Here is a 23,713-nt window from a genome sequence, read left to right as displayed (position 1 = left end):
ATTAACATACATTCATAGTTAAAACTAAACCAAACCAAAACCAAACTAAAAAAGGAAACTGTTATCTGGTAAATGTGCAACACAAGCTGTCGTTTGTATGCTCAGCTAAAGAAGAATAGCCACTCACATTATGATATTTTAAATGATTGCAGATAGGCATGCGACGATATGAAAATTTAATTTCACAATTATCTTGGCTAAAATAATTGCAATACACAATATCATCATGATTATCATGATATATGACGATATCTTTATAGCACTGCTGTATATGGGATAGTTTCAAAGGAAAGAGACTTAGAATGTTCAAATATAGACTTCATATTGTAGGTTAACATATGTCTGAGAACACATACTACAGAATATGCGTCACTGTTAACCAGCCTAATAAGTGCCCACGTAAACACCTGAGCAGCAACTGGCCATGCGCCCCACCCCTCAGCCCAGTCCACCCACGTCAGCACCAGGGCTGCTAATTGGATGTGGCAGGGAATTGCTGCGCACTTGCCTCGCAGCGACTTGTACCCTATAACCATACACAAATCGATCTGACATGTGGTATTAGATTGAATTACCAAGCAGCGCAGTGACAGGGAAAAGGATTTGTTCAACCCCCACCTCTCCATCTCACGCGCACCCTCCCAGACCTGCAGAGGGATGTTCAGCCAAGCAACAGGAGATGCTGCTCCTTACGAGCTATTTGTCAAGCCAGAGTTTCAGACCAGCCTGCAGCTAGCCACCTCTCCCTGAAGACTGCTCTCAGTATATACAAAACCCTCTGACGACTTAATACTCAATACAACCCATTCTACTCAAATATACGTGTGGGTGGCTGTTAACTGAATTTACAATCTACAGAAACATGGTATGATCTAATAAAAGTAAAGTTATATTAAACTTTGAGCTAACTTTTATGAGTTATGAGTCCCTTTGTCACACAAACACACAGGTACACATAAATTGGCTGTCCCTCAAAATATGATTAACAGTGATCGACTAATAGTGACTTACTAAATTTAGACCCAGCACAATATAAATTACAGTTGGCAGGCTATATTATATTCACAAGTCATTTGTAATTTGTGTCAGGTCAGAGGTGTGTTGATCAGCCAATGGAGCAGACAAGATGATGCTCAAAATGTTGTTTATGTGAGAATGTAGTAAACAGTAGACCTTTCAGGCACTTCATCCATATCTGAAAGCTGTTTTGAAGGCTGCCGTTTTTTTCCCTTCTACATAGGTTTATAGTGACTTATTCTAGAATCAGAAGTACATAAGAACACATATAGAATATAAAACATTTTCATGTCATCATGTCTGTACTGAAGGCTTTGATTACTATGGGGTTTTCTTGACCCCCCAGAATTGTAAAGTATATGATGGAATCAGAATGTAAACAGTAAAAACACAACTTAAAAATATATAAGTAATATATATTCCAACAACTCTTCTTTTTCAAAACAAAATATTTTAAAATAGTTGTATGAACCTTATAAACTGACATAAAATACTCTATATACTAGTATCTAATTCTTCTAAGAGATATTTTTTAAATGTTTTGTAACACAAGAAACTTGTGCCATTATGTTTTGTCCTGATCTTGAGAGTTAGTTGTGGGTTATTTATTAATGGCTTATATTCTGGCATTATTAGGGACCGAGCCAGCGACCGCTGGAGGTCCCTATTGTATTTGCTATGTTTCTTCTTCCCTATTATTATTATTATTATTATTATTATTAGGGACCGAGCCAGCGACCGCTGGAGGTCCCTATTGTATTTGCTATGTTTCTTATTATTATTCTTACCTATTATTATTTTTAGCGCCTTTGACTGCGTTTTTGCCCCCCTGAACATATACGAAAAGTCAATTTTATTTGGCAAAGTGGTCAGGCCTGGTAAAAAATTTGATATTCTATGCGTCGCTTTCGGTCCGCCACTAGGTGGCGCTACTATCATGAAAAGTGCGGTTAGGGTAATAACTCCTGCATCGTTTGTCACACATTCAAAAAACTTGTATCCACATGTTCGGTGAATAGAGCTGAATCTCCCCATATAGGCCACGCCCACTTTCGACTGAATTTTTTTTCCGCTAGAGCGCAAAATGTCCATAAACTATTTTTTCGTGTTCCTTCTATGTGCTTTGTCCGATTCGCACAAACATTTTCACGTAGCATCTGGGGACCGTCCTAATAAAAAAGTAATTCAAAGAATTTTGATATTTCAAAAAATAAGCACGTTATAAAATTAGCACTTCCTGTAAATTTTTTCGTTAACAAAGGAAGCGGACCATTTCTCCACATTGGTATCTCTGATTAACACCAAGCTTGGGTCCATAGTTCCCCATGTCTTCCTTAGGCATCGTGCACAATTTCAGGCCATCGCCTCTAGGTGGTGCTCTTTAAAATGAAGAAGTTTATATCTCCATAACGGCACGTGTGATTGAAATGAAACTTGGTACGATGCTTCCCCATGGCTCCCTGAGGCTCGCTAAAAAATGTGTCAACAATCCGCCACTAGGTGGCGCTCTTGTGGCATGGTAAATCACTGTGTGGAGACCGTAATAGTTATGAATATGAAATACACAGGGCACGTTACCTAAAGCTCACATACCAAAAAAATCATGTTTGTCGTGTTTGTAGCGCCCCCTACAGGATAAAAAAACAGCAGCCCCGGCGCTACGTTTCACCGATATGTACGAAACTCGGTAGGCACGTGTAACATGCCAGGACGTACAACAAGCCTCTTGGATCCATACCCGAAACCCCACAGGAAGTCGGCCATTTTGATTTTGATTTTCACTTTCGGCGAACTTTTTGCGTTGTATTTGAACAAACTCCTCCTAGGGAATTTATCGGATCTGCTTCAAAATTTGAGTACAGTCAAAAAATGGTTCTGATTTAAAAGTTGTGGTATTTGTGCATGTACGTTGAAGGGCGTGTCCGTGGCGTGCCCTCAAAGTTGGCCATAGTGAATTCCGTATGCATTTTCGGTGAATTTTTCGCCTTGTATTTGAAGGAACTCCTCCTAGGGAATTTATCGGATCTGCTTCAAAATTGGTCAGTACAGTCAAAAAATGGTGCTGATTAAAAGTTGTGCTATTTGTGCATCTACATTAAAGGTCGTGTCCGTGGCGTGCCCTCAAAGTTGGCCAGGTTGAATCAAATGTCAAACTGTGATGCCATTTCCGGCATTTTGCAATGATTTTCAGCATTTTTTTGCATTGTATTTGAGCAAACTCCTCCTAAGGAATTTATCGGATTTGCTTCAAAATTAGTCAGTACAGTCAAAAAATGGTGCTGATTAAAAGTTGTGCTATTTGTGACTGTACGTTAAAGGGCGTGTCCGTGGCTTTCCCTCAAAGTTGGCCAGGTTGAATCGAATGTCAAACTGTGATGCTATTTCCGGCATTTAAGGGCTTCTGTTTTAACTAACTCCTCCTACAGATTTTATCAGATTGACTTCAAATTCAATCACTTCAATCTACACACATTGGTTATCAAAAGTTGTACCACTGACAGTACCACCCTGAACACGTCCTCATAACTTCAGCGTACATGATCCAATCTCAATGAAACTTCACGTGTTTGATAACAGTCCCACCCTGAACACGTCTACATGACAATATTCAGACATAGTGATAGCGCCACATACTGGTAACAGGAAGTATCACGTTTTATACTTTCATGTTCTACTCTTTGCAGGATGATCAGATCCAGCTGAAAGTTACTTAGAAAATGCAAAACACATTGTTGATGATATGTGTTGACTGTGGTGAGGGGGCGTGTCTGTGGGGTGGCGGGAAACCTTGATTGACCGCCACAAAACACATTCGCTATAACTTGAGTGTACATTGTCCAATCGGCTCCACACTTCAAATGCTTGATAACAGTCCCGCCCTGAACACGTGTACATGACAATATTCAGACATAGTGATAGCGCCACCTACTGGCAACAGGAAGTAAGCGCTGCGTGGCGATTTTGAGCTGAGTTACTTGAAATGACCGTGCCAGTGACGACTTGTCAAATTCAGCGGATTCGCCATAAAACAGCACTCATAACTTCAGTGTGCAGTGTCCAATCTCCAGTAAACTTCATATATTCTGTAATAGTCTGGCCCTGAACACGTCCTCATAACTTCAGCGTACGTGGTCCAATCTCAATGAAACTTCACGTGTGTTACAACAATCCCGCCCTGAACTTGTCTACATGACAATATTAAGACATAGTGATAGCGCCACCTACTGGCAACAGGAAGTAAGCGCTGTGTGGCGATTTTGAGCTGATTTACGTGACATTTTCATGTTGTGGTCCGTACGTGTTACGATGGCACGCGACGCGGCCGCAGCACGCCCCGAGTTGCGTGGAGTGCGAGGTCCCGCTCAACGCTGCTTGCAGCTTTAATTATTATTATTATTATTATTATTATTATTATTATTATTATAATAACATAGGGTTCCCTTTCGATACACACTACAAGGCTTACACCAACTGTAGCGCTCTTTATGACAAAAACAATATAGCTGCCTATTGAAGAGTTATAGCAGTTGGCTAACCAATTTTATTACGGGACATTTTCAAACTTAAATGTCATGTTTATTTTCTAATATCTATATATTTATTATAAAAAAACAAATTAATGAAATCAATACTTAAAGTCAGGTGGAGGTTGGATCATTTGACCTGTGATTGTTGCCAGTAAATGCTACAGGCTCGATTCTTAATGTGAACATTAGTGTTTGTAATAATGCACCAGGTTCCTTCATTACACACACTAGTGTGTAATGAAGGAACCCAGTGCAACAGTGTTTTATTTATTGATGTGTTCTGGACAATAGTGGAGCTCTATGGCAAACATCACACATATGCACACAAAATACTTGTGAGTAGTATACATTGGACTTGGCAGGGCAGACTTCTCAAACACATTTGTAATTAGGATCAATCTAGATTCACAAGAATAACATTACGTTGTGTACAGCTAAAAATAAGGGTCCCATTTTGAGGAATTACAGAATTTAGCAATTGTAAAAAACAATAGTGGAACATTTTTTTCCAATTCTTATGGGAGCAAGCCAATGATATTAAATAACAGAAAGTGGAACAGATGTGTTTTTATCACAGTGATTGTTTTATTCTGGGGATCAAAGGAAGACTTGTCGATGTTTGGTCCTGCAGGTAAAGGAGAGAAGTTTGAAGCAGTGATAGCTGCTATTTGAACATATTAACCTTTTATTTGTTCTCTGTGGCAGTGCAGATAAAAGAGAAGCTGGATTTGTTGAAATGGATGGTGAATTGCTCTATTTACATCTGGCAAACTCTGGGTTTGCTACATTCTTTGTTTGTCTTTTCTGCTTAGAGACAAGGAACAAAGAGCTACTTGTTTTCTTTGTCGATGTTAACAAGGTTAGTCCAGTCACTGCTGCTCAGCCCCGAAAGAAGGCTCCACTACACAACAATTAAACTCTCCAATTTGGAGAAACACCAAACAGCTACTTTCTGTCAGGAATCAGGGGAGAAAAGATTCATAGCTCACCTTTGTATTGAAGTGTGTTTGGATTTTGCACATTTGCCTTTCTCCACCAAACTAAATCATCACTGTAAACATAAATTGTGAGGGGGAATTATTTCATTAACTCCAGCACCTCATCAATTGTTCTGGAGTTTGGTTTGGTGTTTGAGTCACTTGCTTAACCTCAATTTGATTCTAGAGCCACTAGTATGTTTCTTTCTTGGTTTGAGTCAATTATTTTTTTGTAAAAGAAGTCAAACTAAATTGAACAGAAATGTGTCTGTAACAAGGTGCAAAATTGGCATGGCGACACACTCCAGACATATACAAGTTAAGCAAATAATAATTATCCAACTGAGCTTCATGTCATCATGAAAAAATAGTGTTTGTATTTTTTATTTAATATGATTTAATATTATCCAAACATTAAAGTTTAAGTCCAGCCAATTGGGTTGATACAGCCCAAAATCACAAATAGAGCTCAACAATGAGGTCCCAGAAGTGAAACTCCCACAATCCTAAAGTTTAACAGCAACGTCAGGTTTCTGAGGGTAAAACTAGCTGTTACAATGGAAATGTTTACCTAACCCCTGACATCTAGTCAAAAACAAAAGCTTTCCATAACAAAAACAACTTTATTTACCCACTAACTAGGTCTTAATTAGGTCCTCCTGTACACCTACTGTAATGTTAAAATCTAGCATCAGAATGGGGCAGACATTTGATCTACGGTAAATGCATGGTCTATGAAATGATTATGGTTCCAGACAGGTTTTTTGAGTATCTTAGAAAAGGCTGATCTGCTTGAATTTTTAACTTTAGTTTGTGTTGTCATCACACAATGTCTATCCTTAAATTGCACAACCCTAGAGAATGGTGCAAAAAACAATAAAACACCCAGTTAGCAGCAGTTACTTTAGTGGTTCTCACAGTCACCAGATCCCAGTCCAATGGAGCATCTTTGATGTGATGGAACAGGAGCAGCAGGAATGTGTAGATGTACAAACCAGCAGAAAGTGTGTGATGGTGATCTTGTCAACATGGAACAAAAGGAATGCTCAAGAGTTCAGGCTGTTCTGGGGGAGGAGGTTGAGATTGACTGATAAATATTCTATTCCACTTTCAGTATCCTGGTTCGTATCCCTGTGATTTAGCTGTTGTTGTATACAGCCTTGAGAGAGAGAGTGTTTGCCAACAGAACCTACCTGCACACTAAGCGATGGTCATTGTGTGCTGAATAGGCCTTTAGCCTCTACAGTCTCCCCCACAGCAACCTGTTGCCTCTGCAATGTTGTTATAGTATCCATTGAAGAGCTATAATACGGCCAGATCAGATTAAAGCTCGAGACACACACACACACACACACACACACACACTCACACACTCACACACATTCAAACATACACACACACATCAAATGAAGAGCCATAAGGTTTCGGCAAGGAAAGCTTATATAAAGCTTAACATATAAAGCCTTAAAAATGAATAATGTACTGAAGTCATTGGCTCACAAGAACCACTCAATACGACCAGATTTATTGTAAATGTACTAGTCTTTTATGGGAACTTGAAGGTCCAGTGTGTAGGATCTTGTGGCATATAGCAGTGTAGTTGCAGATCGTGTAGTGGCCACAAAATATGCAAAAAACGCGAACAGCCCTATCTAGAGCCAGTGTTTGTCCATTCTTGACTACTGTAGAAAGATGTTGGTTCAACATGGCGTACTCCAAGGAAGGCGAGGTGTAGATAAAAACAGCTCATTCTAAAGTAACCCTTGACATAGTCACCAATTTTCTCTTATTGGGAGTTAATAAGTGGACTTTGAGTCATATACAAATAGTTTTGCCTTTCTTTACAGGGGAAAAACAAATGTTTACTTAAGAATTCTAATGCTTTAATCTGGAGAGTAAGTGTTAGTTTGGACTGGCAACTCATGCAGTTCTCTGTCCGAAAACTGCCTCTGGGTCTTTATAAAAGTCACTTACCAGTATCGCCCTTTGATGCACTGTATGATTTGACCTGTAATAGGTGATGATATTCCCTCATCCATCTCCATAGCTATCACATCCCCATTTCAGGTATCTAACTTCATGTAAAAAAGAGTTCTCCTATTGGTAACTTCAAATAGAAACGTATATTAACACTATATAAACACATGCATTGTGTGGCCAAGCCATATTGTTGTTTCCTACACTTAAATGTATCCAATTCAGTTCAGTTCAGTTTTATTTGTATTATGCCAATTCATAACTCAAGTTATCTCAGGACACTTGTCAAATAGAGCAGGTCTAGACGGTACTCTGTACACTGTACTCAATACTGAAAGAGTGAGCTGTACAGCATTTGTTTATATAGGTGTAGTTTTAGCCAAGCTTGGTGGATTGGTTGTCTACTAACTAGGCTACCATAAGAAAGGATCCGGACTGTCTCAGCCTTCAGTGAACCTGCCCTCCAACTTCCTTGCCAGCTTATATAGATCATCTGCTTATTCATGGCTAGCCCTAACTCAATCACTTCCTTCCCCCAGATCCGTAACAAATGACAGCAGGCAAAATTACAGTCATTCGTCTCTGTCTACCCACATAATGTCAGCTCTCCTTTTCTGTCTTTTAAACCAGGACACCTGTACCGTCTTCATCCTCTTTATCTCTTTCTCCTCCTCCACCTCGCATAGCTCTTTCTCTGTAACCGGAAAGATCCCACCACATATGTCTCCAGTAAGCTGACAGTCTCTACCAATCACAGTTAAAATTGCATGCATTTATGTACACCATCATCAGCATAGGAGGCGCAGATGTTTAGCTACTGTACATGCACTTTCATTTGATAGACGACCTGTCAGGCATAAAGCAGGTCACCTCCGCATCACAACAGGTGTGTTATGGGATATGTGTCTTGAACAGTGTGCAGTGGCTGTTATTAAGGCAGCTGGGGGTGGGGGTTTAATTGCAACTCTCTCTCCTGCCGCAGTATTGCTACTTTCAGTCCCTCATCAAAGTGCTGGAGGCAGATGTCAGATGTCTTTCAGTGACATGTTGCATGTCTATAAAGTTATCAAATCTTTTCTGGTTAAGCTATTATTTCACCTTTAATTTTAATTAAGTTAGAGCCCACCAGTATATCGGGCAGTCAATATTATTAGTCAATATTGGCCTATTGCAGACGTATCTGTATCGTATTGTTATCGGCTTATGTCACCTGATATGCACCAATTTAAAAACAGTTTTTTCTGGTATATATAAAGCTTGTAGTTTTAACTGTACTGATGTTAAGCATTTTTTTTTATTCTTTATTTTTTCAGTTTTTTTCTAGAACTGGTTGACAATGTAGCCTATATGTTAAATTATTCAACATCTTAAAGAATTTTTTACTTTAATATTCTTTACTAAAGTTTAAGCAGCCTTCTGAGTACCTTTGCGTAGTTACATTTGTGAAAAATCGGTCTATATTCAATCCAGCTCAATATTTCCCTTTATTGGCTGCCATCTGTGAATTTTTTCTTCTCTAAAAATTGGTATTGCTATTGGTCTTATCAAATTCAAATTGGTCAGGCACTGCATAAAATAGATCTGTTTAGTATGTGTTATAGGAGTTCGGTCTAGACCTGCTCTATTTGAAAAGTGTCCTGAGATAACTTCTGTTATGAATTGGCGCTATACAAATAAAATTTAATTGAATTGAAATTGAATAGTAATAGGTTTTTTGTTCTCATTGCATTTAAAGAAGCAGTGTATGTTCCTACCTGTCTTTTTGTCATAGTTTTATCCATAGTTTGTCACTTTTAGAATCTTTGTTCCTATTAGTGTAGTTATTTTATAGGACCATGGCGATTAATGGAGAACAATCATTTTAATATCCATTCTGGTTGGTTGATGCAATGCTCACTCAGACGCTTCATAACGTCTCAAGTAAATTATATATTACTAATAATGCCATAGTAATTCATAATCCAAAATGAAAACATGTTGCACAACATTTCTCCAGTAAACCATACTTTATTCACTAAATATATAGGTCATCATTGATAATAAGTTTCCAATGAAAATCTTTTAAAAATACTTTTTTACAAACTGCACACTCCTCCTACATATAAATTACCATAAATACATATATATCAACCACAAAATTTCTCTTTACGAAATATAGTCACAGTATAAAACACAGTACACTCAAATTTTTCCAATCTTTTAATGTGTAAAATAAACAAACATATCCATAAATATTCACATGGACATTTGAAAAATTAGGTTAAGAGTACATACGTTTCTGCTTTATATTGAAAAAGGGGGATAAAACATTTTACCATTGATCATAAATCAGTCATGTTCTTGCACACTACAGTCCTACCACTACAATAGATAGATGAGTTATAAACATGTGGCCTGTAACCTCTAAATCAGTGCTGGTACTCATTGTTCAGTTTTCTCGTTACATGTGTGCATCAGACTGAGGTTATCAAGGGGCCATGTGGCAGTGTGGGGATGACGTTCAGGCATGTCCCTGCCAGTGAAGGGGATGCAGTGCACGTCAGCATCGAGACGGTGACGCCTAACTCCCCTGCAGCCACGGCAGACCTGCAGAAGGGTGACCGCCTCATTGCCATCGGAGGTCTGAGATGTGTTACTGCACCCATTATTAGAAGAAAATGTATGAAACTGTCATTCACTTTAGTTCTGTGCACAACTGACGAAAAACTTCTGGTTTCTGTTGACAGGTGTCAAAGTGACATCCTCGGTTCAAGTGCCCAAACTGTTGAAGCAGGCTGGAGACAGAGTGGTGGTACTTTATGAGAGACCAGTACGTCACCAAACTTACTCTTTTGGAAGCCTGGGCACTCTTCAGGAAGGGTTTGGGCAGCTAGAGGAAACAGGTTTTATTTCTCAGTCGGGGGGTTATGAGGAAGACCCTGCCCCAATCACAACCATTTCTGACATACCTGACAACAAAGACATGGATTCTGAGTTTGAAGAGTTGATTGTGGACTCCAAACCTAGCCAGAGTGGTGGTCCTAACAGCAGTACCACTAATACCAGTGACATTAAGGAGGATTCCTTACTTACAGTAAACCAAAGCCCCAAAAGGACTGTGGCCAACTTGGCCTCTAAGCCCCTTGGTACGATATCACCTATCCTCAACCGCAAGTTAAACCTGGTGGGTCTCCAGTCACCATTAAAGCCCCAGCCCAAAGAATCACCAAAGCCGTCACCACATAAGACCACTAGTGATCCTGGGGAAGGTCTGCAACGGCCAACCATCCCTCCCCCACCTCCACCTTCTCGACCCCCAGTACCGCCAAGACCTCAGATAAGGTTGACATCAGCCTCCTCAGAAACCAGTCTTTTGGAAGGTGTTGATTCTGTTACAACTACAAATACTACTGTTGGTCCTACCATGACTACCACCATCAGCACTACTGAAAAATCTCCAGAAAAAGCTCCTCTCACTGGAACCAATGAGGATAAAGCTGGCACTGAGAAGATATGTGTGAAACAGGCTGAGGTGAAACAGTCTACCCGGCCAGCAGAGTCCAGTGATGAGCTCCCTTGTGCTGTGACTAGCAGCAGCAAGATTGATCAAGCAAAGGACAAAATTTCAGAAAGCTCCTGCAGCACAAGGGACAGTCTAGAGGATCACTCCCTCTGGGAATCCCCAGAAACCATGTTTCGTAACCAGACAGCACGCTGGCCCAAGGCCTCTGTGGTGTTTGAGGTGGAGAGCAACCATAAGTACCTTAATGTGGCCCTGTGGTGCAAAGATCCCTTTAAGCTGGGCAGTTTGTTGTGCCTGGGTCATGTCAGCCTCCAGCTAGAGCATTTAGCCCTGGAATGTATGGCCACATCATCAGCCGAGTACCAGAGCACCTTTAGGTTGGGGCCTCCAGAGCCCAGAGCTAACGTCAGCCGCACTGCACTACGCAGCCTCAGTACCCACAAGGGCTTCAATGAGAGGCTGTGTTACGGAGATGTTACTCTGAATTTCTGTTACTTAGCTGAGGGTGAACTAGAGTATCCAGGGGGACTAGCAGAAAGGGAGCGAGAGGGGAGTCTCCATGATGAGGATCTAAGGGAGAGGGAGAGAGAGCATATCCCCTCAGCACCACGTGATGACTTGGCCTATGGCACCATGCAGTTGGTGGAGGTTCGTCACAACTTCCAGGACACCCAGTTCCAGAACCCCACCTGGTGTGAATACTGCAAGAAGAAGGTTTGGACCAAGGCAGCCTCTCAGTGTATGATCTGCGCCTATGTTTGCCACAAGAAGTGCCAGGACAAGTGCCTCACTGAGAATCCCTTCTGTGTGGCAGCAACTGAACGTCGTGGAGCTGACCCTGAAGCCAAATCTACCATAAACCGGGCAACCACTGGCCTAACGCGCCATATCATCAACACCAGCTCCCGCCTGCTTAACCTCCGCCAGGTGCCCAAGACTCGGCTGGTTGAGCAGGTGGCTGATGTGGTACCTGGAGTGGTGGAACCCTCGCCCAAGCATACCCCCAATACTTCAGACAATGAGAGCAGTGATACTGAGACCTACACCAGTGGCGCCAGCCCCTCAAAGCAGCCTGCCGGCAGTGGTAGCAGCAGTAAGCTTGTACGAAAAGAAGGTGGGTTGGATGACAGTGTGTTCATTGCTGTGAAGGAGATAGGCCGTGACCTCTACAGGGGGCTGCCCACAGATGAACGCTCCCAGAAGCTTGAGTTGATGCTGGACAAGCTGCAGCAAGAAATTGACCAGGAGCTGGAGCACAATAATGCACTTCTGCTGGAGGAGAGAGAGGCCACAGATGCCCGGCGCAAGGTCCTAATTAGTACTGCCCTGGCCAAGTCTGGGGAGAGACTCCAGGCCCTCACCCTGCTAATGATCCACTACCGAGCAGGCATTGAGGACCTGGAGTCAGTGGAGAGCACTTCTCCTTCAGAGCAACAAGGCTTTAAAGGCAAAGGAGAAGCCCTGGAGGAAGAGGCCCTGATGGGGGCAGAGGTCTATGACAGTGACATATGCAGCCCTGTGGAGGTGCAGCTGCTGGACGACATTACTGAGGAGCAGATCTGTGTCGAGGCACTCCACTAAATAAGACTTGAAAAGAGAAAGAGGAGGAACAAGTGCTTTGGGCTCAGGCCTCCCAGCTAATTTATGTCCAGTTTGTTATTTGAGATTGGGAAATTTCAGAAGTGCGTTTTAAATATGGGGGATATTGGGATTTTATTTTACATGAAAAAGAACAGATGGGTAAAGGAATTTCCTCCCTAAGGATTCATGGTAAACCTGTTATTGATGTTTTTATTTGCACAGTGTGATGCCGTTTCTATGCTCTGGGTTTTTAAAGGGAAGCTTGAGAGCTACGCTATTCTCTGCCCTCAGTAGTGCTGCATGTGTATTCTCCAGTTTTGTTTTTCTGTGGCTTCAAAATGTCATTGTAAGCATTTATTTTACTTTGCTTTCTTGTCCGTAACTGCTTTGACGTAAGGACTTATGTCACTTCTGTGGTCTTCTAGTCTGATACATCTGAACTTTGGAAAAGAAAAAGAACTGTTCAATATTTGTTTGCTGTGAGTAACAAGCCCATATGAAGGAGAAATATTTGAGTTTAACAGTGTGAATACTGCTAGGGAAAAGCAGGTTTAGACATCCACTCAGTGGAACTCCTTTGTCTACGGACCCTGCAATACATATCTTTTCTTTTGAGCACTTTTTTTTAACTATTATATTTTAGATGTTTTTCTCCCTGCTCACAAAGCTCTTTGGGATTTCAACAGCTGCATCATTATTAGTGGAATCTTATATGTAATTTGCCTCTTTCTTTTGCTTTGTTTGTTTGTATTGGTTAGGCCAAATGCATCTGACTATGTTACCCATATTTTTCTTAAGGAGGTTATTGTCCTGGTTTATAGTTAATTAATTAATTTTTGTTTTTTTGGTCTTGATCAGAACTTTTATGGGTGCAATGTGAGAATGACACATAATTGACTTTTTTTGATTGATCTCTGAACGAATGTTACTGCTCTCATGATGTTAAGATTCTCCAACATTTATTTAATTGGTTAATGTGTGCGTGTTTGTGTGTATGAAGATGATGTGATTTAATGCTGATCATTTGCCTTGATAAGTTGTTTTGATGTTTTCATGCCCAAATGAATGTGTGTTTAGCCCTTTCTGTGTTTTGTGTATAGACAGCTGTTTGGCACTGCCTCCCACCATTTTCTTGCAAAACAAAAGCAAGCATTAATGTAGCCTGTTACAGTGATTCTGTCTTAACCAGCTCCAGCTCCCAAGTGCTATCCTGTTAATTTCTCTTTTATGCCCTCATAGAGCCACTGGAAGATATAGTTTTGTAAGGAAGGAGTATCTTACTCTTGCATATCAAAAGGAAAAATCTACCCTGAAACACTGGAAATGTTTTTTTATGTCCTTTTCTTTCTTTATCCTGAAGATTATTTTGCCAATCACTTCCACATCACATATTTCCAGCACAAATACAGTTGAGTTTGTCAGTGGATACTGAGTGAGATTGAGATTGATTGAATATCAGAATTTTGACGTTCAACAAGCATACAGGGAGAACTCCATTAAAGGATAGTCAACTCGATTGAAAGTAAGTGGGCTTTCTGAAGGAAAACAACCCTGCGTTCAAAACAGACTATGAAACACGAATCCAGTTGGAGTAATGGGTTGATGAGTTTAAAGGTTTATCAGACACTAAAACACTACACAGACATAAAGTTATCTCTGCAGCAATCATTTTGTCTTTGATCCTGACCATCGCAAGGTAAGCAGTAGAAATATACTGTTCACGTTTAAAACTAATCTACTAGGGATGTGCGCTTCCAAGTGTTTGATTGGCCACTACAGCACCTTGCCTGATGATGCATTGCATTGAGGCAAAGGTTAAGGCAACTTTTAAACTGGATAATCCTGCCTTGGCCCCTACACTGTGCCTCTGAAGTAGCCTTATTAATGCTGAAGACACACCAGATCTGACTGATGTCAAGTTAATGGATCATATTTGTTTTTTGAAGGAGAGCAGGGGATTATCTGGCAGCGTGGTTATGCAAATAAAGTCCGTCCTGTGTAATGCCGCAGGCTTACAAAAGTCATCTGATCAAATACGAATAAAGATTCTGTTACTACATCAAAACAAGTGTTTTCAGAAAAATGTTTTAGTGAACTGTTTAGCCTTAATGTGTAAACCTATCTGGGCCAGCCACCACATTGATCATGGCAGATCCAGAACCAAGCACTGCCCAACTCACAGTTTTGTCACCTACCAGCCAGTACATCCAGATCTGGATTCTGTGTGTTTGCTGCATAACACCTTTATATACCTTCTCCATTAGTTGTTGAATGGCATTTTAATTAAGTCTTCAGTATGGTTCAAAGAAAGTGCCAGCAGCATCTGAAACCTCCAGTCCAACAGTGAGAGATGGTCCCTGGGTCAATCAACTTTTATACACAACAATCTGACAGCCCACTTTATGTAGTGTGCAGAGGTGCATAGGTGTAAAGCTACTTCCATTTATTTTTCTGTGAGCAAGTACAAATACAACACGTTAATGATTCTGAGGTTAAACTTATCCTTAGTGTACCCTGCACCCATTTGTACAATTCATTGTGTTAACACACAGGGTGTAAGGTGTAATAGAGTAATCAGGAAATGACCATGATGTAGCTAAGGAGAGTTGGCCTTTGAGTTTAGCCATTGGGAACAGGTATAAACACTCTTGCTTTTAGACGTGTTTGATGACACATTGTGCAAAGGAGTTGAAACATACTGAGGGCTTTAGGGCAGGTGTTTCCAACCTTCTAAGAACCAGACAGTTTGTTCATCAACAGCATTGTTGCAGACCAGTCGACCCAAAGCCTCGACGACTTAAAGTAAAGAACAGATTAGGTATCTCCCTAAAGAAACTTTCAAACTCTGTTTTTGTTTTGTACTGATTTAGCTAGCTAGTTGCAGCAGTCATAGGAACACAGCACTTGCAAAAGATAAAATTGCTAAATAAAATGGGTATGTAGGTGTTGAGGTTGCGTATTGATGACCGACTTTCGAAATCAGTCTCCTGTTATTGAATATTATTGTTCTTATTGGTATATTGTTTCTTCACAGCCCGATAGAATTGTACATAGCCTGGTACCAGTAATGGGTTTTAAACCACTGAATTAGGGCTAGGACTATGGTGACATTTTTTAATTTTAGTACAAAAAAAATATGATGGTAGATTTAACCATTGACATATGAAAGATGGCGGTCGGGTCTCCACTTCCTCTCTGTTCAAAAATTGCATATATTCCAAATATGGAGGCCGCATCGAAGTCCTGCCTATACACCTAGCTGACTCAATCGCTAGCAGGGCTCAGCTATCAATCATGATGTAAAACCTCTTTTTATAGCTTCAGAAAACACATCAGCATGATTAAAACAACCTAAAATGACAGAAACCATCTTTGGGAAAAATTGTTGTAAGTGTATTTTGTCTTTTTAGTTTGGCTTATCGGCTAATATGGAGACAGCACTGCAGTCAGCCACCAGGGGGCAATTAAGATGTTTTAGCTTATTTTAAAGAGCTGTCATGTTATCCATCTTTATATATGAATTCAACAAATAGGACAGTAACAAGACATCAGCCAAAATGCATTGAAAACAAGAGTTACCAGAGGGTAGATTTTTAATGTTTACTCTACATTAAAATCCAAAAGGACTCGTCCGGGTTAATGGGAGTAAGTAATCGAGACTCTAAGAAAGCAATGGTACATTTCCTGTTCTTTTCTGTGTAATAGACATGTTGCTCATGTAGATAATGGCTTACTGGCTGCTGTACTTCAATCTCGTCAATCTCTTTTCAGTTTCTATGTATCCAGATTTTTTGTGCTATATTTTTGTTAGAAATTATGCTGATAATTAGTAATGAATCTCCATGTCTGTGATTTTCTTTCCTTTTAAAATGTGCAGTCTGTGTTGTCAACTGTCTGCTAATGTAACCTGAGGGATTTTTGGGAACCAATGAGAACCTGTTCACTCTGAGTTCACTCTGTAAACCCCTCCTTTGGCCTGAGAAGCAGTGCTTTTGCTGCTGCTGCCGCTGCTGTTGTTAGAATGTGCTCTTTCACAGAACCCATAGTCACACGATTCTGCCCCACCCGCCCGCCCACCCACCCTAACCTTTGAAACTACACTCACAATATGACTGACCACCACAGTTTGTTTCTTTTTGTGTATGTGAGGGATGTTGTACACAGTTTTTGAGAAGGCTCATGTGATGAAGCTTTATTGTACATAACCTAAATAAACAAGCTCAAATAAATTTCCATCACTCAATGCTGTGGTTTTTCACTCACTCAAAGGAACTTTAAAGGCACAATCTGTGATACAAAGCAATAAATCAAAACTAGACTAGATCTAAGTTTAAGGATTATTTACATCAAAAATCTTCATCAGCACACAAGGAAAGTGTGTTTTCAATCAAAATCAGCTGATGGTTTTCAACTTGTCACAAGGTCTTCATTGGCAGAAATGTACTCACTGATGACAGATGACAACTAACATCTAGTAAGGATGGTGTTAGTTGCTTCTCAAAATATTTGTGTATATATATATATATTGTGATTTGTTTTTTAATATCAACATAGTTAATGAACTAAGCTACATTTTTCTTAATGTTAAGAAGTAAACCAAAACAAATCACCTGAATATAAGATTCGTTGTGTTTAGAATGTTACCTTAGACTGACCTGTTTTTATCAATCGGCATGTTTCTAGCCCGGACCGGACTAACCAATCACTGGCTCTGGATAAGGCCTTTCGCGGTCACCAGAGTATCTCCTACAAACTTCACAGCCTGTTCTCATTCCCAGATTGTCAAATACCAGTGTGAGTGGTGTTCAGTTAGTCGCAATCTGCACTTTCATAACTTTGTTTTCATTAGTGTATATTTACCTAATTATAGGAATGGTTATGTTTTTGTTATCTTAGAATACTGGTTCTCAAACTGTGGTACATGAGCTGCCTCTAGTGGTAAACGGAGGATTAAAAAAAAAAAATGAAATAAGAAAAATATAATACTGTCAAAATACTACACAATTTCAAATGAAAATAGGACGAGCTCACTGAAATGGAATTTCAAATAAGTTCTGCATTTTCTGTAATTTAGTTTTAATATCAGCCTGCAACATAGCCACATGATTAGGAGCTAAAATGCGATGGTAAGATGGCTCAAAACAGGAACTACTGGGAAGAGAAATGTGGTCCAGGAGTGCCACTTTTCCACCAAATCAGCTCTGGTTGAACAGACAGCGCAGAACAGACAAACACTGGCTTTAGATAGGGCCTTTTGCATGTTTCGTTTCTTTCACTGCCACCTTTTTCCTCCTACATGTTTTGGAGGGAGGGTGAAGCGAGGGAGTTGTAATCTGCAGTTACATTGCTAGATGGTGGTCTATTTACTGGAAGTTGAAAGATATGTCCCCACGCCTTTACTTTTTTTTAATAAATTGTCTTTTGTTGAAAAAGGTTTAAACTACCTCTCTGTAACCAGCCTGTTTATTCTGATTGTTGTGTTTAAATGGAGTATTTTTAATACAGAACCTGTTTCTTCCTTACTTATTTATAAACATATATATTATATATATGCTATCCAAAGTACATAATGTTTCCCTTCAAAGCTGTAAAAAGCAAATTTGTTGAAGCTTCCCTGTACCTATGTTGCTGTAAGAATCACAGTTGTCTGGGTTCTTGGTGAAGACAGAAAGGAGGGAAGGTATTGTGTGAGCATCTGCAAAGTAATTGAAGCTCAGTGTTGAGATGGACAGGCTGATTACAGTGTGTCTGCTCCCACATTTCCCCATCATGGTAGCTCATTCTGCTGTCTCCCACCACCCAGCGCAGGCAATCAAGTCAGTATTTCTGTTACCAAACTGAAAAGCATGCACATTATTTTAATGGTACCTATACATGTTACTCCTCTGTTCACTCCAAACAGGCATGTCCATAATGGGAAACAGCATTTAGTTTAGCATCCCAACACCAACAGTGTTCTAAAGCCTTTAAATACTTTCAATGCACCAAAAGATAATCATGCTAAAAGTCCATCTGTCCCTTGTGTTTCAGTGTCATCATTGTTCAGAGTAGACCACATTTAATAAAGATATTGCATTCCCACAAGTAAGAAAAAGGAAGACAGATAACATCCAGCCACATGACACACATGTAAGGAGGCTCACTGACATGGGCAAACACATACATATTGTTGTGAACATTTGCAATAGATTATTGGATTAACGAAACTACAAAAAATATTACTGTCCACATATGACAAAAAGACTCTTCTTTAAAGACTATTCTGAAAGGAGAGTTTGGTGTGTTAGTCCCTGCTCTAAGGGTCTAACCAGAAAATCTCAGACTTTCTGGATAAACTGCTCCAGTGTTTTTTTTTGTTTTTTTTTAAAAATATATTTTTTTGGCTTTTATTGCCTTTATTATAGTGACAGCTGAAGATAGACAGGAAAGGGGGGCAGAGAGAGGGGATGACACGCAGCAAAGGGCTGCAGGTTGGATTCAAACCCTGGGCCACTGCAGCAAGGACTCAGTCTCGGTACATGGGTCGCCAGCTCTACCCACTGAGCCAACTGGATGACCTCCAGTTGGTGTTTTACCACCTCACCAAAATCCAAAACAATCGAGCACAGCCCATCAGCAAGTTTATGGGAATTCAAAAATCACTACATGTGACACAACATTCTGAACATCACATTATATTAACAGATTAAGATTATGTAACTATTGTAGGTGATTTTAATATTCAAGTGGATATTGATAATGACAGCCTTAGTAATGCATTTATCTCATTATTAGACTCAATTGGCTTCTGTCAGAGTGTAAATAAACCCACCCATTGTTTTAATCACACTCTTGACCTCTTTCTATCTTATGGCATTGATATTAAACATTTAATAGTCTTCCCACATAATTCTTTTTTTTATTTTTATACAAAACCTCCTACAGCAGATGTCTATCTGACAGTGATGTAACTAAATTTAAGGAGGAGATTTATTTAATTCAATGTCATGTCTCAATAGAACAGAGGACTCCTATAATAACCTTAGTCCCTCCCAAATGTATTATCTTGTTAATAGTGCTGCAGGCTCACTGCGAACTGCACTAGCTTCTATTGACCCTCTAAAAAAGAAATATATTATTAAAAACACCATGGTATAATCAGCTTACCCACCAATTAAAGCAAAAAGTGCCGACATTTGAAAGGAAATGGCACTCTACTATTCTGGTAGAATCATGTTCAATCTGGCAAGATAGTCTTAAAACAAAGAGCCAGAGCAGCCTATTATTCTAGATTAATAGAAGAAATGTAAGAACAATCCCAGGTTTCTTTTCAGTACTGTAGCCAGGCAGACAGAGTCACAGCTCTATTGAGCCATGTATTCCCATAACTTTCAGTAGCAATGACTTTCTGAGCTTCATTTATGATAAAATTATTACTTAATCACTGCCTGAGCTCAACATGTAACAATGTCTCTCCAAATACTGTAATCCCAGATGTATACTTAGACTGCTTTCTGCAATCAATCTTCATCAATTAACTTTCATCAAAGGCATCAACCTGTCAACTGCTTAAAGAAGTCTTACCCTTAGTTGGCACTTTTTTATTAGACATGATCAATCTTTCTTTGTTTTGTTATGTACCACAGTCCTTTGAAGTAGCTGTAATTAAACCCCTTCTTAAAAAGCCCACCCTTGACCCAGTGGTTTTAGCCAACTATAGACCTATTTCTTACCTTCCCTTTCTCTCTAAAATTCTTGAGAAAGTAGTCGCCAAACAGTTGTGTGACTTTCTACATAACGTCTTATTTGAGGATTTTCAGTCAGGATTTAGAGTACATCACAGCACAGAGACAGCACTGGTGAAAATTACTAACAACCTTTAATTGCATCAGACAATGGACTTGTCTCTGTACTTGTATTCTTAGATCTTAATGCTGCATTTGACACCATTGACCATCATATTTACATATTTACAGAGACTTTAACATCCAATTGGCATTAAACTAAGCTGGTTTAAGTCCATTTCATCAGATCAATCTCAGTTTGTACATGTTAATGATAAATCCTCTAACTAAAGTTAGTCATGGAGTTCCACAAGGTTCTGTACTTGGACCAATTCTTTTCACCTAATATACGCTTCCCTTAGGAAACATTATCACTCCATTAACTTTCACTGTTATGTAGATGATAGCCAGTTATATCTATCATTCACTCTGATGAAATTAATTAATTAGCTTAATTACAAGGACATAAAATCCCGGATGATCTGCCATTTTCTGATGTTAAATTCAGACAAAGCTGAAGTTTTTGTACTTGGCCCCAAACACCTCTAAAACTCATTATCAGCATGAGTACTGACAGGAAATAAAAATAGGATCATATTTCTCCTGTATTAGCTTCTCTGCACTGGCTCCCTGTAAAATCCTCCTGCTCACCTAGTACCCTATTACCCCTCTAGAACACTACGTTCTCTGAATGCAGGACTACTTGTGGTTCCTATAGTCTCTAAAAGTAGAACAGGAGCCAGGGCTTTCAGCTACCAAGCTGTTCTTCTGTGGAACCAGCTTCCAGTTTGGGTTCGGGAGGCAGACTCCCTCTCCATATTTAAGAGTAGGCTTAAGATGTTCCTCTTTGATAAAGCTTATAGTTAGGGCTGGCTCAGGTGAGTCCTGAACCATCCTGTAGTTATGCTGCTATAGGCCTAGACTGCTGGTGGACTTCCCATGATGCACTGAGCTCCTCTCTTCCTATCCCTCTCTTTCTGCACTCATTCATGTCCCATTAATGAATGTTACTAACTTCATTTCATCTTCTGAGTTCTTGTGCTTTCTCGTCTTGCAGGTTCTCATGGATCCTGGTGGTGCCTTCTGCCATAGTCCTGCTTGACCCCCACTGCATATTACTGATGTTATTATGATTGTTATTATTATTAATACTATTATTATTATGCATCATCCCCTATCATTGTGGTTATTATCTTCTTCACCTTCATAATCATCATCATCATCACCATCATCATCATCATCATCATTAGTCATTTCTACTAGTATAGTTGTTATTGTTGTTGCTGGGCACCTTTGTCTGTGTCTTTTTCTCTCTTTACCACCCATCCCCTGGTTGAGGCAGATAGTGACCTACCTGGAGTCGGGGTCTGTCCAAGGTTTCTGCCTTGTAAAAGGAAGTTTTTCCTGTGGCCTCCGCCAAGTGCTAGCTCATGGTTGGGAACTGTTGGGTCTCCGTAAATAATTTTATAAGGAGTATGGTCTAGACCTACTCTATTTGAAGTGCCCTGAGATAACTTTTGTTATAAGTTGGCGCAATACAAATAAAATTTAAATTAATTTAATTTAATTTTGTCAAGAATGGTTAATTCCCAGAAAAACCACAGCATCACGGTTTCCTTTGAGTGTCTTTGTCAAATTGTGATGGCTGGACGACTGGGTCAGAGCATCTCTATCAAAAGTGGACTTGGATAGCCTAATGGCAGCTGTCAGCAGCATGGATATTTCTTACTTTAAAACATTTTCAAACTTGGCTTATGAAGAAAAAACAGCTGTGGTTGCTAACGGGAAACCAGCACCTGACCTATAGCATCTTACCCAGCAGAATTGGCAAAAGGTTACAACTTTTTTAACCAGAGTTCTATCAAAACTGGTGAGGTGGGGCTGTTGAGGGGTGTCATGGGGGAAGGTGTCAGGACTGCTCCTTTTGTCTGTCAAAGCTACAGTAGAACCCATTCAGCTCATTTGCCAGGCGCAAGTCGTTGATGGAGTGGGGGGTTTTGGGCTTGTAGTTGGTTATCTGTCTGAGCCCCTTCAAGACAGAACCAGAGTCATTGGCTGAGAACCGATGTTGAAGTTTCTCAGAGTACTGACGTTTAGCTTCTCTCACTGCCTTCCTAAACTTGTACTTAGACTCCTTGAACTTGTCCCTGTGTCCACTCCTGAATGCTTTCTCCTTCTGCAACCGTAACTGTCTGAGTTTGGCTGTGAACCAGGGTTTGTCGTTGTTGTAACTCACCCTGGTGTGTGATGGTATACAGCAGTCCTCACAGAAGCTGATGTATGATGTCACAGCCTCTGTGTACTCATCCAGACTTTCAGTAGCAGTCCTATTATGCTTTTATATCTGTCCCATCCTTTAACTAGTCTACCAAATACCTTGAACCTGCTTGAGGAATTCGGCAAAATATCAGGATACAAAATTAACCTACAAAATTGTGAAATTATGCCAGTGAACACAGCAGCTAAGCAAATTGACTTTTGTTTGTTCCCACTTAAAGTCAGTCCACAGAAATTCAAATACTTAGGAATCTGGATAACACATGCCTTTAAACATATATTCAAAGCTAACTTTTCACCACTATTAACCCACCTTAAGCGAGATTTGGAACGTTGGAGTTTACTCCCACTGTCACTAGGAGGCAGAATTAACATAACTAAAATGAATGTTTGGCCAAAATGTCTTTATATATTTCAATGCATTCCCCTACACTTATCTAAATCCTTTTTTATGTCAGTGGACAATTTGGTGTCGGGATTTATATGGAATAAGAAAAACCCTCGAATACGGAAAAGGATCTTACAACAGCATTGTCAACATGGAGGATTAGCCCTCCCTAACTTCCAGTTTTACTATTGGGCTGCCAATATTAGATCTATGCTGTTTTGGAAAGATTCTCCATCTGGTGACACTACCCCCGAGTGGTTACGAATGGAAAACTCCTCGTCTTCATACTTCTTTACACTCACTATTCTGCTCAAAACGTCCTCTTTTGGAATCTATATCTAAATTCACCTTAAATCCAATTGTGAAACACTCTTTTAGAATTCTGACACAGTTCAGACAAGCTTTTTCTCAGGGATCTGCCCCCTTGTGCTCCTATAATAAAAAATCACCAGTTCATGCCATCAATTATAGACAGTGCTTTTCATGAATGGGCTAATGGAAGAGTTGCCACAATAGAGAATCTATCCATTGATAATACTTTTGCATCCTTTGATCAATTAATGCTTAAATTTAACATCCCTAATTCTCATTTATTTTAGATTTTTGCAGCTCCGTAGTTTTATATCAACATAATTTATTCACTTCCCATCCCAGCCACCCAACTCCCTCTTAAATTCCATTCTGAAGCTTAATTCAGGTTCCAG

The 23,713-nt window shown here is 39.9% G+C and overlaps 1 protein-coding gene across 1 annotated transcript in view; it reads left to right on the top strand.

Moving 5' to 3' along the window:
* Positions 1-16,810, top strand: part of pdzd8 (PDZ domain containing 8) — a 43,874-nt gene extending 27,064 nt beyond the window's left edge. The window contains exons 4-5 of the mRNA XM_051422814.1: positions 9,956-10,118; positions 10,225-16,810. Of these exons, the coding sequence (XP_051278774.1) occupies positions 9,956-10,118; positions 10,225-12,581 (2,520 nt within the window). The 3' untranslated portion in view covers positions 12,582-16,810. The remainder of the gene's footprint in view (positions 1-9,955; positions 10,119-10,224) is intronic.
* The last annotated feature ends 6,903 nt before the right edge of the window (positions 16,811-23,713 follow it).

This window comes from Dicentrarchus labrax, unplaced genomic scaffold, assembly GCF_905237075.1.
Source record: "Dicentrarchus labrax unplaced genomic scaffold, dlabrax2021, whole genome shotgun sequence".
NCBI lineage: Eukaryota > Metazoa > Chordata > Actinopteri > Moronidae > Dicentrarchus > Dicentrarchus labrax.
This window is presented reverse-complemented; position numbering and strand designations above follow the sequence as displayed.